Raw genomic sequence first — 15,870 nt, forward strand, 5'->3', positions numbered from 1 at the left:
CATTTTTAATAGAAAACATTGCTGTGTGATGACAACTGAGGAGACAGCTGAGATGTTGTAAAGTTATGTCTGAAAAAGGTATGAAGATGACATGGCAAGTTTGGGGATTGAGATAAAATCCCCAAAGGTTGAATTTTGTTTTTTTTTCTGCAGTATCCTGCTTAGTACTAAATCCCTGAGTTGCTCAGCTAATTCAGCACTTCCCTGACCTGGAGGGTAACATATTATAAAGAAGTTGGCTGACACCCTCTAGCAGTGACTGTTATACTTCCCCCCCCTACACTGCTTGATAACTGCCTGACTGTATTTTGCAAGCTAACGGCATGGGGGTTTGACTCAGTATGAATCTCGTCCTGCCATTTCATAGTGCAGGGTGTCACCACAATTTGTCAGAAAGAAAATATCCCTGAGGAGTTTAGGAATTCATTTCATTGCAGAGGACATGCAGAAACACAAACCTGGGCTGGCACGGTGGCTCAGTGGTTAGCACTGTTACCTCCCGGCAGGAGGGACCTGAGTTCGATTTCACCCTCGGGCGAATGACTGTGTGGAGTTTGCACTTTCTCCTTGTGTCTGTGTGGGTTTCCTCCCACAATCCACAGATGTGCAGAGTAGGTGGATTGGCCATGCTAAATTGTCTGTAGCTTCGGGGGGGGGGGAAGCGGTGTGCAGGAATGGGGTAGGGGTAGGTTGCTCTATGGAAGGTCAGTGTGGACTCAGTGACCTGCTTTCACACTTCAGAGAGACTGAAAAGGCATGTATAATCATTTTTGCAATTATAATGGAAACCGTAAATAGTTAAATGAATGAAAAGGGCCAAGAATAAAAGATGAGAATATCAAACTAAATAAAATCCACTATCCACACAGGGAGACAAGGATTCAGTCCATACAGCAGCAGAAAATGTCCTTACCTTCAGCAGCTTCATTAGTCCTTCAAGCTGCACCATCAGCTCACGGCGACTCTCCTGTAAGGCTGACATCCGCTGCTCCAGCTCGTCTTTTCTTTGCCTGTTGAATGACAGACAAAAGAAATTAGGCTCTGTCTCTTTCTTTCTCTCCAAAAGCACTGGGGAATTCAAGCACTCAGACTGTCTGCTTCGCTACGACATAGGATATCAAAAAGCAGCTTCAATGCCTATTCCAACATGAACAAAATAATATTTCTCACCAACACAGCTATAATGTTGGGTGGCCATACGTGTATTAAAGATGAATTGCACCTTAAAATAATGTCATTGTTTTAAAATGCACTTCACACTTACACTGCATGAATAAATTGGCATTTAAAATGGCGCAGCTAACTGATGCCTGTTCTGAGTTAACCAGAAGCAAGGTTTCCTTGATGCTGCTCTGAGAGAGACTTTTCACAGTTGTGTTGGCAATGGTGAGCTTCAGAAAGAAATTTCTTTTGAAAGAAAAATGCAAAGCGGGGGGTAAAGGTAATGGAAAGAAAAGGAGGGTTTTCTCTCTCAAATATCAGGGTGCAAAGAATGGGCTGTTCGGTTACTTATTCATGAGGAGACACACTGCTGGTAAAAATCTGCAGTCATGAGTCAAATTGTCTGGAGTGTAGATCTGAAAACAGTTCTTAAATGACAGCCAATTATCAGTTCTGGGTATTACATAGCTCATTTCTCTAAAACATAACACTGAAAACCTCAATTTAAAATTGAGTTGAAAAGCACCTTCTTATTTTAGACGCACAGAACAACAATTACAAACAACATAATTAAATAATAATTTTGTTTTGCAAAATATTGTTTCAATGTGTTTTATGTAGACTTTTGAAGTTGTGAATGGTTATAAATAATAGATATATTAACAAACTGTATTCATGCCAGCTGGTAAAGACGATTATTTCTATCAGCCCTGTTTGAGGTCACACACTCACAAATGCTGGCTGTTTTCTGGTCTTTCACTTTTTTCACATAAAACAATACTGCTGGAATTCATCACTTTGCTGCTTCATCTCAAAACAGTCCACATATCACTCACACACAAATCAACAAAAATAAAATTACATCACATCAATTAGCAGACAACGGCAACTGCAACTCCAGAATAATTATAAATTCTGAACTAAATTAAAGATCTAACTGTTATTGATTACATCAGTATTTGAGTTAATTGCAAGCAATAGATTTACTGTGAAACGCTGTGGGCCAGATGTTCATTTAGGGCATTGTGAAACCCAAACTGCACACTTTGACACAACAAATAGTGCACATGGATGATCTAACATGTAATTTTTGTTACTTCACATAGGGGTTGGGTTTTCAGTGCATTTTCTGAGCTGTGATGAAGTGCTTGAGGTCTGCTTGAGACACATCAGTCAAGCTCCCAAAGTTGTTTTTCTTTCCCTAAATCTCACATCTCACCTCCGTCATTCCCAATCGCTTTCACTTACCAGTCCTTGCCCCCTCAGTTCACCCATGATCGTCTACGCCCCATCCTCCTCATATTGTAGTTCTTGACCTAGTTTGAGTTCTTGGGGCATAGAACCAGCCACAGACAAATCAAAATATAACATTAGCTGTTTATTTTTATGAACAGCTCCTCCATTCTTTCTGCTACTGTTTATTGCAGCTTCATCTGTTGGTATTGTTCAATAGGGCAGCTACAGTCAATGACTACAAATAACTGCAGTTTCAATATCGGACAATACAGCAGCCATGTATCCTCCACGGACACCTCTGTGCCTGCCAGAAATCCTCCATAGTCACTTATCCAACCACTGCTCCATACATTCCATTGGAGACACACAATACAGATGGGATTATATTAAAATCCTCATCAAATCTTTGAAAAACCTCAACATCTGACAAACTTAAAAGCAAAACCTAAATACAAACACACTGTCGTGGATAAAGACAATTAAGGGAAAAACAAAGTATAATCTTTCAGCCACTTATTTGGTTTGCAAACAAACAACAAGCAACAAAGAAACATTCTGCTATTACAGGCATTTGAACGGTTTGAAACTGACAAGACTATAAGATGAAGTTAGGCTTTTGAAATTCAGCCAAGCATTCAGAATGGAGCATTTGTCATCACAAACGTTTCCAGCTCAGAGTTACCAATCAGATGGCTATTTCTATGTAGCAGCAGAGCGCCTGTCAATCAATGAGAGGGAAACAGCTGTAAAACACTGTTTCTCCAAACACAAGCAAATCAGATCTGGTAGTTCAGTTAAGTCATGGCAAACAAAAAAGGCACAGGCCCTTTTTGCTGTTTTTTTATTGCATTTTTGTGTAACGCATATGAACAGGTATCCATTGATGGTCAATGTAAAGGCCAACTTTAATGGGCAGGTTGCTATGATTGAATCACTGCATCAGAAACACATTTACATTACAATGTAATAACTCATAGTGACATTTGAAGGTGTATAAGAATTGATATTTAACTTTCAGAAAGCTTCCAACCCCTCAGTGGGCTTTCCATTTCCTTCACAAATTTTCAATCATAGTACGATTTAAATGAGCTTCTGAAACCTAACACCACCTGAAAAAGTAGGGAAAAATTTTCACACTCTAGACATTTGCACAATACACTAAGATGTGGAATTAGAAATGGTAAAAGCGAGAAATCACTTTTTGAGTGTGATATACATACCTCAACAGTAACCAGGGTGGGATCAGTCATAAAGGAAAGAATAATGAGAACTTGTCAGAAAGGCATGGCAATAATCTTTCTAACTTCCATATTAAATGGAAATGCCAGAAGCACCTGGAGGAGCAGTTAGTGTTTTCAGGATAGTTTCCTGGAAAAGAATGTTTGAACAGAGAGCAGGCTGTACTAGACCTGGTATTGGAAGAGTGATTGGAACTTCATTATCTAAAAAGGGAAGGAGGGAGAAAGCAGGATGCTACAGCCCAGTCAACTTAATAGCTGATATCGGAAAAATCTTAGAAGCTGTTATTGTAAGAGTTATTGGGGAGAATTGGATAAGTTCAAGGCAATCATGCAGAGTGAATGTGTTTTTGAGAAAGGAAAATTCTGTTTGATCAATTTATTGGAATTCTTTGCAGAATAACATCTGTTTTAGTAATGGAGAATTGGCGGGTGTACAGTATGCCACATCAGCTCATTTTGAAGGGAGGTAGAACACTGACATACTTGGGAGATTGGTTGGCTGGCAACGAGGAGGTATAAATGGATCTTGTTCAAGTTGGCAAGATGTCAGTAGTGGTGTGCCACAGGGATTGGTACTGGGACCTAAGTTGTTCACGATTTATATCAATGATTTAGACATAGAGGCAGTTGACAGGGTTATCTTTGTGCCGGAGGCAAATTTGGCAGGTAGCAAAGGAATTTGTAAAGGAGACATAAAATCTTTACAAAAAGTTATTGATAAGTCAGTGAGCAAAGCCATGGTAAATTACGTATAATGTGGGAAATTGTGAAATTGTCCATTTTAGCAGCAAGAATAAAAATGTACCATATTTTCTAATTGGTAAGAAATGGTAGAGCTCTGAGATGCAAAGGAATCAGCATGTTCACATGTATGAATTACAGAAGGTCAGTACATAGGTAATACAAATAATGAGGAACACTAATAGAATATCTTCACGTGTCACAAAAAGGATTGAATACAACAGCTGGTAGTTATGAAAACAAATTTGCAGGAAAAGCTCAGCAGGTCTGGCAGCATCTGTGAAGAAAATATCAGAGTTACCATTGTGGGTCTGGTGACCCTTGCTCAGAACTCTTCTTTACAATTTACTTTGTGACTTGTCAAATTTGCTAACGGCACAAAGGTAACCTATCAATCGTCTCTACTTCTAAATCTTTTTTCTTCACAGATTCTGCGAGAGCTGCTCAGCTTTTCCAGCAACTTTATTTTTTGTTCCTGATTTACAGCATCCTCAGGTCTTTCAATTTTTTTTTCAGGAGGTAGTTATGTTTCAGTTTGAGTTTGTATCTGGAGTACTTTGTAAAGAATCGGCCACCTTGTTTAAGGAAGGGTTTTAATGCACTGGAGGCAGTTTGGAGAAAGTTTACCAGAATGGGATGTTTTTTTTATGAGGACACATTGAACAGGTTAGGCTTATATCTGCTGGAGTTCACAGAAGGAGATGACTTAATCGAAACTTGTAAGAACGTGTGGGGGTTTGACAAGGTGGATATGGGGAGGATGTTTCCTCTTATGGGAGGTTCTAAGACTAGTGAAGTACTGTTTAAATAAAGCAGGGCTCACCCATTTAAAACAGAAATTAGGTGAAGGTTTTTCTCTTAGAGTGTGGTGAGGCTTTGGAATTTTTCCTGAAAAGATAGTGAAAACAGACTCCCTCTACATTTTTAAGGCAGAGGTAGATAGTTTCTTGTCTAGTAAGGGATGAAACATTATTTGGGGGAGCCGGGAATGTTGATTCCATGTTCCAATTCGATCAGCTATGATCTTATTGCATTGTTGGAGCATGGCCGAGGGAGAGAATGCCCTCCTCCTGCTTCTAATTCAGATTTCAGATGTTTTTCTGACAAGCTTGTCACTGGATATATCCATTCTCTTTTCCGCTGAAAAAGAGATCCTTGCCATCGGGTCTCTGCTCCATTAATGCTGTCAGGCAGCCACCTTCCTTCATAAAACCTCAGCCAAGTTGCAGGTTACATTATAATCTGTATTTACTGCACACCGTCCCGTAGCACCAGACCAGGGGAAGCAAAACACAAGCTGATCAGCAGCTTTTCTATATCTATCCATTAGTATAATGCAGTGTGGGTTCAATTCTCCCCATTAATGTGGTTATCATGAGGGATTCTGTTTCCCAACTTCTTCCCTTACCGGAGGCCAGGTGACCCTCAGGTTAAACTCAGCACCAGCCATCTCTCTCCCTCTAGTCAGAGCAGCCTCATGGCCTTCAAAGACTATGGTGCCTTTATGTTTTTAGTATGACCCTGACTTGAGCTCCATGAAATCTGGGATATATCTGTAAATGGGATCAGCTCTGCTCCCTGTTTAGGTGCATTTTTTCTTCTTTATTTTGTCCAGTGCTATTTAGAAGTTTACCTTCAAAACTCTGGTTTTGAGGAAAGGTTCTGAAATAATTTCACAAAGCTCGTAGGCTGTCTTCAAGTCACTCTTTATTTACATGTGGGCTGTCCTTGGCGCTGATCCAGCACCCTCAGGGCCAGCTCTCAGAGTGAACAGAATTTATATCTGTTTATATCTGTCAACCAGGGCTCCCTGATTGAACCAGATTAACTGTCCCAAACAGGCAACTCATGCTCTCTGGAAATAAAAACCAAAAGAACTATAGATGTGGTAAATGAGAAATATGAACAGAAATTGTTCTCAGGAAGCTTCACTTGACCTAAAACATTAACTCTGATTTCCCAACACAGTTGCTGCCAGAACTGCTAAGTTTTACCAGCAATTTCTATTTTTGTTTCATATTCTATGAGGTCCACCTGGCTGACCTCATTACAATCTCTACAGATTCAGTCCAAAACTTTAGCCTGTCTTTTGTTTACTTGACTCGATGTTTATACATGGATCTTTTCACTTTTTCCAGTTTTGTTTTAAGGATTTTGAACATTTCCAGTGTTATCTGCCCTTTAATTTCGACAATTCTCTATGCCATCAACTACGGAAGCTGCTGTTGCATTATTGGAGATGAAAATACCTCACAGGAACCAGTAAAGGGAACTGCTGCTACCCTGAGATGCTTTGTTCCATTTGTGACAACATGCAGCTCGGAGATTCTAAATCCGAAACTAATGAATTACGTTGTCTTTGTATAATTATTCATGAAAGGAAATCAAAATGGGCTGCAAAAATTTTTTGTGGGCGAGGTCTGGGCAAGAAACTCAATCTAAGCTTGGTTTCTCTTTTCTAGGTCTGCACTCATGTCTGGTTGCCAGCTGGGCTAAAGAGAAGCAGGTCATTGACAAGCAGGGAGAACTACAGGCTGCCATGTGATCTTAATCTCCTGAGTGTTGGCTTTGAAGACCCTCTGTCAAATTGAATGCTGTAATCCATGTTTATTCAGTCAGCAGCCAAACAATTATTAAAATCATAATCAACTTTCCAAGTACTGCTGATCTCTGATACACCATGTGTATACAATCCTTGCAGAAAAACACACTGGTTTCTCAATGCTTTGCTCAAGATAAGAGTATTCTCTTAGTTTGTGTTGCTTCATCTGGTGGTTATCTCCTTTACAAAGTCTGAAAGGAATTCTGTTTTTCTCAGGATATCTTTTTGCTGATGAGGACGGCACAGTGGTTCAGTGGTTAGCACTGCCGCCTCACAGTACTAGGGACTTGGGTTCAATTCCACCCTGAGGCGACTGTCTGTGTGGAGTTTGCACATTCTCCCCGTGTCTGTGAGAGTTTCCTCCAGGTGCTCTGCTTTCCTTCCACAGTCCAAAGATTTGCAGGTTAGGGTGGATTGGCCGCAAGTGGGTTAGCCATGGGAAATGCAGGGTTACCGGGATAGGGTAGGGGGTGAGTCTGGATGGGGTGGTCTTCTGACAGTCAGTATGGACTCAATGGGCTGTTTCCACTCTGTAGGGATTCTATTTTATTGTGTCATTGAAACTAAGCACTGTAGAAGGAAGCCATTGGCTGTTCAGGTTGATTTAGTGATAACATTCTTCTTTTCTACAGAACAATCATCAGGAGAAAACAGCAGGTAAAAATAATCTTAAATTTATTCATGTATATTCCAGGGCTCCAATGTAATAGTCTTTAACAGGTTTTGTTTTTGTCATGCAATGACACAGCCCAGCTGGTGGTGGGACTATCAAACCTGGTTTCTTACTCAGTTAATCATACCACAGTTCGCCATGCTTCCTCCCAGATGATGAAATTAAGATCTGTACTGACACTTCACAAGGAAATCATCAGTTTGTCATTGAGAAGCCAAGATAATGTTTTGGTAAAATATATTGGCTATGTTTGTTCAACTCTTTGATGCTGTTCTTTTCTCTATTCTTACCTTTCACGACTTCATCCCTAACAGCTCACTGTATGAATAATATCTTTCAATTCGGCACGAAGAGGAGTGGGGATGGAGTTGGATAAGTTATCAAGTGAGAGACTTGATTAAGATGATTTGAAGTCTCTCTTTGTGGTAACAGTTCCATTATCAACTGATACATTGTCTGACTAAGATTTCAGCACTGATATGAAATCAGGATGGAGAACAAACGATTCACTTAGATAAAAATACACTTCCTTAATTGAGACATTGGCAGTCAGTCAACCTGGTCTCCATCAGCATTGCATGATTCTGTGCCTCATTCTGTGCAAAGTAAATGCAAGAAGCATTCTAGGTCAATAATATTCTAATCTGTCAAATGATGCAACACAGATGTCTTATGTTCTCATCAACTATGTAACATGCTACTAATAATATGGTGAATAGAAAATAAATAAGCAATTTTAATTTCTACCGTAACTTTCCATTTTTAAATTTGCCGGTATTATTTCGTCTAAGCTGAAACATCATGCAGCAGAGATTCCCCTTTCAGTTACAATGTAGCTGCCAAATAAAAGTGTAAAAGTCCCATATACTACAAAAGAATGTCACTCACCAGTTGGTTAAGACAAGTTTTAGTGAAAAATTCATTTAAGGATTGGGGCTTTGACGCGAAAGAAGCAGGCACTACTGTTTGTTGGCAACCCCAAATTGGGATTCAATTTTGATTCAGAAAGTTTGAGACCCCTGCATTGATTTCCAAGTTGCCAAAAATGTCACTGATGTAGTTTGCAAACCAGTTCATGTGAAACCTGGTCCTAAACATTAATTACTGAGCAAGCTTGTAATGAACTTTGAGTTTTTTTGTTGCTCGTTTACAGAGTCTCAATCATTTGATTTGATACATGGGATTCTTGGTGTGCACCTTCTTGCTTCTATGCAAAGAAAAGCGGTCTGACAGCACCAACCTCTCATGTCTTCCATCTCAAGCTGCAGAGCATTCCACACAGGTAGGAAATCACCGCCTGTTTATCTGTTATTTTCAGAAAGACAGGGCCTATTCTCTCTGGCCTCCACTCAGATCAGGAATGAGTGGAGTAAAAGCTAGATTTCTAATTACATTCCAGAGCTGTGTGTTGCTGTGAACCCCAGCATTTAATGAGTATAAAGACTAGTTCATGCATTCATTAGATGGTTTAAACTCAGTGTAAATTGTGTTCTACAATTAAAACCACTTGCGTTTTGATAAGGAAGATGCATTAGAGAGATTTTCAGATAAAGAGACACAATCTCCTTCAGGAAAGAAATCTATACAAGCAGTCAGAACATCGGGAATATATCAACAAACGCACTCATGAAAGTAGATCTTTTTCAGAACACAAATCATTTAATGTCACAACATCTCATGCTGGAAAATATAAAGTAATTTTATCCAAAGAATAACTTTCTGTCTTGCACACAAAATGCGCTTATGTGGAAATGCTGGGAGGAATTGAAAATTGTGCATTTGTAGAAGACAGGAATGTGTTGTAATTTTGTCAATGGGTACCTCTCCACACAAACAAAAAAACAGCAGGACGAGATACTGGGACCTCTGATCACACGTGGTAAAGAAGAATAACTTTGCATTTCAAGGTCTAGCTGAAAGTTTGCAGTTCCTAAATGGAGCAGAAGGAAAACCTTATTTAAAAGGACTACATTTGGCATCATTGATGGAATAATTAATCTTTAAAGGATGGGATGGTTCTGTCATGAAGACAGATTTTAGGACTATTTTTTCTGAAATCCATAAATTTTCAGTGTTTTGCTTGTGTTTCAAATTCTTAAGGATCTATTGTGTGTACAAGAAAGCCTTCTGATTCAGTTTGTGGATGTACCTATTAGAAAAGGAGTAACAATTGACTGACTGGAAAATGAAGCAGGCCAAGTGACTGAGGTGTCATTGGAGGAGCACCTTAGGGCAAGTGATCATGCTTCTGTTAGTTACAAAATAGTTACGAAAATGGATAGGGCTGATCAAAAAGTTCAAGTTCTAAATTGGAATAAGACCAATGTTGATGGTATTAGACAGGAACTTTCAAAAATTGATTGGAGGAGGCAATTTGCAGGTAAAGGCACGATAGGAAGTGGGAGATCTTTAAGAATGAAATAATGAGAGTTCAGAGACAGCAAATTCCAGTGAGTGTGACAGGCAAGGCTGATAGGTGTACGGAACACTGAACACTGAAATTGAGGTTCTGGTCAAGAGAAGGAAGGAGGCATATATCAGGTACAGACAGCTGGGATTGAGTGTATCCTTTGAGGAGTATAAGGGCAGAAGGTGTATACTTACGAGGGAAATCAGCAGGGAAGAAAAGGGACATGACATAGCTTTGGCAAATAGACGTAAGGAGAATGCAAAGAGAATCTATAAATACATTAAGGGCAAAAGAGTAACCAGAAAGAGAAGAGGGTCCTTTAAAGATCACAGCTATCTGTGTGTGGAATCACAGGATATGGGTGAGATATGAAACAAATATTTCTCATCTGTATTTACTGTGGAGAAGGCCATGGAAACTAGGGTACTTGGGGAAATAAATAGTGATGTCTTGAAAAGAGTTCATGTGACAGAACAGGAGGTGCAGGAGGTCTTAAAACATACAAAGGAAGATAAATTCCCAAGACCTGATCAGGTGCTTTCCAGAACTTTGTGCGAAGCTAGGAAAGAGATTACTGTGTCCCTTGCTGAGATATTTGCATCATTGACAGCCACCGATGAGGAGGTGGAAGACTGGAGGTTAGCTAATGTTGTGCCTTTATTTGAGAAAGGCTGTAAGGAAAAGCCAGGGAACTATAGTCTGGAGAGTCTGACGTCAATGGTGGGTAAGTTGTTGGAGGGGATTCAGAAGGACAGGACTTGCATGTACTTGGAAAGACAAGGGCTGATTAGAGATAGTCAACATGGCTTTGTGCGTGAAAAGTTGTGGCTCAGTAACTTGATTGAATTTTTTGAAGAGGTAACAAATAAGATTGATGAAGGCAGAGTGGTCGATGTCTACATGGATTTCACTTTGGCATTCGACAAGGTTCTTCAAGGTAGACTGGTTAGTAAGGTTAGATCACATGGGATCGAAAACTGAAGGTAGGAGACAGAGGGTGGTCATAGAGGGTTCGTTTTTGGACTGGAAGCCTGTGAGTAGCAGTGTAACACGAGAATTGGTGCTGGGTCCACTGCTTTTCGCCATTTATATAAATGATTTGGATATGGATACATGAGGTATGACTAGTAAGTTTGCAGGTGACACCAAAATTGATGGTGTAGTGGACGGCAAAGAAGATTACCTCAGAGTACAATGGAACCTGATCAGATGGGACAATAGACCAAGGAGTGGCAGATGGAGTTTAATTTAGATAAATGCGAGGCACTGTATTTTGGAAATGCAAATCAGGGCAGGACTTATATAATTAATAGTAGGGCCGTGGGGAGTGCTCCCGAACAAAGAGACTTAGTGGTGCAAGTACAGTGTTCCTTGAAAGTGGAGTTGCAGTTCAACAGGGGGATGAAGAAGGCATTTGGCACGCTTGACTTCATTGGTCAGAGCACAGAGAAGGGAGTTGGGATCTCATGCTGAGATTGTACAAGGCACTGGTGAGACTACTTTTGGAATACTGCATTCATTTCTGGTCGCCCATCTACAGGAAAGATGTTGTTAAACTTGAGAGGGTTCAGAAAAAATTTACAAGAATGTTGGCTGGATTGCAGAGCTTAAGTTATAGGGAGAGGCTGAATAGGCTGGAGCTTTCTCCCTGGATTGTTGGAGCCTGAAGGGTGACCTTTGTAAGGTTTATAAAAGCATCAGGGGAACAGTTAGGGTGAGTAGCCAAGGTCTTTTTTTTAAGATGGGACAGACCACAACTAAAGGGCAAAGGGTTTAAGGTGAGAGGGAAGAGATTTCAAAAGGACCTGACAGGTAACTTTTTCACACAGAGGGTGGTGTGTGTATCGAATGAACTTCCAGAGGAAGTAATGGAGATTGGTACAATGATAACATTTAAAAGGCATCTGGATGGGATATGAATAGGGAGGGTTTAGAGGGATATGGGCCAAATGTTGGCAAACGGGCCTCGATCAGATTGGGATGTCTGGTCGGCATGGAGGAGTTGGACGAAAAGGTCTGTTTCTGTGCTGTATGACTCTATGACTCGATTGAGACATTGCAGAAAAGTAGCATACTAATGTAGCAGCTCAAATGAATTTTATTTTTCAATGGCACATTGAGATTTGGAGAAATATTTAATGTTTAGCTATTCAGAGTAAATACTCCCAATGCAAACATGACACATGATCCATCTGCGAGTCAGATCCCTGATGCCCCACCAGGTTCTCTGCCCATTTTAGACTTTCATGACAAAAATCCAACTCATTCATTTCCTGTCAGAGAGAAAGAAGGGCAAGCTGTCTACCTACACACTATCAGCCAGAAACACACAGAGGTAACTCGTTGTCCTGGTGCAAGCAGCAAAAGCATTACTCACACATAATCACTGACATGATAAGAGTTCCATCCTTCTCCCCACTCTCCCCACCCACCGTTTATTTCTCAGTTTATAACAGAGATGAGGAGACTCAGTGATTCCATTGCACAAACAGCAAAAACTTTTATGACACACTGATAAAAATCCAATGTATAAATGAAAATAAATGAATATCGACCACTTGCAGATGAGATTTGCTCCATCTCGCACTGGTTTTTAGCCACAAATGCAGCCTCAAGTATTTTTGACTGGTTGCTTTTAAGTAGAATGTTCTGAATCAGTAGGCCATCTACAGGCATATCAGATATTGAATATTTAACCATATTGATGGCCAGTTGTGTATAGTTGCTAATTAAAAGCATAAGCAATGCAACAGAAGAACGCAAAACATATGGCATGACAGCAGTGTTCTGGGAAGCACTGATGCAGCCTCAAGTTATTTATTTTATCACAACTGAAATCATTTTAAATTTCACTGAACTTGGCATGAATTGGCACTTTGTTAACTTGACAACTGTGACAGGACAAAAAAAACACTAAGTTCACAATGTGTCAGAGCTTACCGAAGTAGCCTGAGTTCAGCCAAGAGAGTGGGGTTCTGCTGTGCTTTCTCAGGGGTGGGTTGCGAGGCCTGCTCGTGTTCTAATCTGAGACGTTGGATTTCTTGAAGGATTTCCCTGAAAGCAACAGCAGAGAGGGGGAAAGTTAATCTGAAACTTATTATGACAATTCTGCAAGTAATCATGGCATGTACACAACAAGGTCTTGTAATGTCTACAAAGGCAACTACCAATCAATATAGAAAGCAATTAATTACCATCCTTAATAAAACAGAATAACTCAACTGCCTCAGAAGCAAACTTACAGAGAATGGTAAAGGACATATGGTACAGAAACAAGCCATTTGGCCCAACCAGTCCATGCTGGCTTTTGTTCCACTTGAGCCTGTTGGTCAGGCTAGGATACTCTTCAGAGGATTGGTGTAGACTCAACAGGCCAAATAGTCTGCTTCCACACTGTAGGGATTCGAACTGTGTACAATAAAATCACATCATTAATAAGGGAACCAAAACTGCTTATAGGCCTCCAGATGTAGTCTCATCAGCAGTTGCGGGAAGACTTCCTAACTCTTGTATTCTAACCCCCTTGAAATAAGGGCCAACATTCCATTTGCCTTCCTGTTCTTCCTTCCAAAATGAATAACATTATTTTTCTCACATTATACTCCTTTTGCAACATTTTGCCCATTTACCCTATCAATGTCTCTCTGTAAGCTTTTGTATCCCTCTCATAATCTATCTTTCAACCTATCTTTGTGCCATCTGCAAATTTGGCGACAGTACATTCACTTCCTTCCTCCCAGACATTAATATATATTGTAACAGTTACAGTCCCAATATTGATCCCTGTGAAATGCCACTGGTCACTGGTTATCAACCTGAAAAAGAACCCCTTATCCTCACTCTCTGTTTTTTGCCCATGAGCCAATTTCTTATCCATACTAATGTACTACCTCTAACACTGACAGCTCTTATATTATGACATAACCTATTATGAGGTATCTTGTCGAACACCTTCTGCAAGTCCAAATACAATACATTTACTGGCTCCCTCTATTCACTTTGGCCAAGACTTCCTCAAAAAACTGTAATAAATCAGTCAGCCATGATCTCCCTTTCATGAAGCCATGTGGACTCTGCTTGATTCGATAATTATTTTCCAAATGTTCCATTATTACTTGATTATTAATTGATTCTCACATTTTTCGAACAATCGATGTTCAGCTAATCAGCCTACAGTTACCTGCTTGTTGTCTCCCTCCCTTTTTACAATGGGACTGTCACATTGGCAGTTTTCAATCGTCTGGTACTTCTCCAGAATCCAAGGATGTTTGGAAAATCACAACCAATGCATCCACTTTCTCTGTAGCTACCTCTTTTAGGATGCAAACCATCAGGGCCAAGGCCTTGTCTGCCTTTAGCCCATTAGCTTGTTTAATACAACATCTCTCATCATGATGATGGTACTTAATTCTGCCCCTGTACTCTTTAGTAATAATGGGGCATTGAAGTATCTTCCACTGTTAAGACTGAGGCAAACTCTGTTTAACCCCTCTGACATTTCATTTTTCACCTGAACCTTATCCCCAGGCTCATTTTCTAAGGAGATAGTAGGAATTGCAGATGCTGGAGAATCTGAGATGAACGCAGCAGGCCAAGCAGCATCAGAGGAGCAGGAAGGCTGATGCTTCGGGCCTAGACCCTTCTATGGAAGGGTTCATCCAGCTCCGCACCTTGTTATCTAATTTTTAAGGAACCTGCTTTCACTTTGACCTCTCTCTTCCATTTTATCATTTAAATAAGCTCTTCTTGTTAGTTTTTATATTCCTTGCTAGTTTGCGCTCATAATTTTTTTTTCTCTATTATTACTTTTTTAGCCCTCCTTTCTGGATTCTGAATTCTTCCCAGACTTTGGGACTATCACTGACTTGTGCCTCCTTATACCCTTTTTCTTTCAACTTAATAGTCTCCTTAACATCCCTGTTTAGCCATGGTTGGTTCATCCCTCACTTAGAATCTTTCCTCCTTATTGGGATGTATTTTTGCTGAGACTCATGGATTATCTCCTTAATTTCTACCACTAATTACTTTCTGACATCCTTGCTAATCTATCCCCACAGTTCCTTTAACCAACTCTACCGTCATTTCATTGTATGTTCTTTTATTTATGTTAAACACAGTTGTTTCTGACTCAAGCTTCTTAGACGAAAACCAAACATTAAATTCTATCATGTTATGATCATTACTTCGCAGGGGATCTTTTACTCAGGGTCATTTACTAAACCTGTCTCATTATCCATTTCATGAGATTCAATTTCACCTTACTGTTTAATATGTGGAAACTTACTGAACGTCTTTTGGAAATTCATATATCGCAGCAGTTATTTATTTTGTTGTACCTTCAAGGAATGTAACTAGTTTTGATTGACAGACCCTACCCTTTATAAATCCCTATTGCTTCTCTCAAATCAGTTCAGACTTTTTTTTAAAATGTGCTCAGTTCGTCATTAAATCCAATAGCTTTCTCACAATAAAGTGCTCAATCAAAAGATCCATAGTTTGTTGGTTTCTTTCTTGACTTCTGGAATTACAGTCACATGCCATCCCGAAATGCCCTTGAACTGAGTGGCTCGCTCGTCCATTTCAGAATGGGCAAATACGGATGGCTGACTTCTACCCCAAGAGGGAATCAGACAAGTTATTGCAACAATCAATGGACGGGGTAATGGGATCAAAGGATAGGGAGAGAAAATGGAGACAGGAGACTGAGGAGTTGGATTATCAGCCATGAACATACCAAAGAGTGGAGCAGGCTCATAAGGGCTGACAGGCGTACTCCTGCTCTATGTTTCTATGTTTCTAATGGTTA

General features: G+C 40.0%; 1 protein-coding gene across 12 annotated transcripts in view; it reads right to left on the reverse strand.

Annotated features, from left to right (window-relative positions):
• dtnba (dystrobrevin, beta a) overlaps positions 1 to 15,870 on the reverse strand; it is a 537,031-nt gene that overhangs the window by 145,389 nt on the left and 375,772 nt on the right. For all 12 annotated transcript variants that reach the window (XM_048530760.2, XM_048530769.2, XM_048530766.2 and 9 more), the window contains 2 exons: positions 13,005 to 13,118; positions 914 to 1,010 (listed from right to left, as the gene is read on the reverse strand). In XM_048530760.2, coding sequence (XP_048386717.1) covers positions 914 to 1,010; positions 13,005 to 13,118 — 211 coding nt within the window. The remainder of the gene's footprint in view (positions 1 to 913; positions 1,011 to 13,004; positions 13,119 to 15,870) is intronic.

The sequence above is a fragment of the Stegostoma tigrinum genome, chromosome 4 (assembly GCF_030684315.1).
Source record: "Stegostoma tigrinum isolate sSteTig4 chromosome 4, sSteTig4.hap1, whole genome shotgun sequence".
Lineage (NCBI taxonomy): Eukaryota > Metazoa > Chordata > Chondrichthyes > Orectolobiformes > Stegostomatidae > Stegostoma > Stegostoma tigrinum.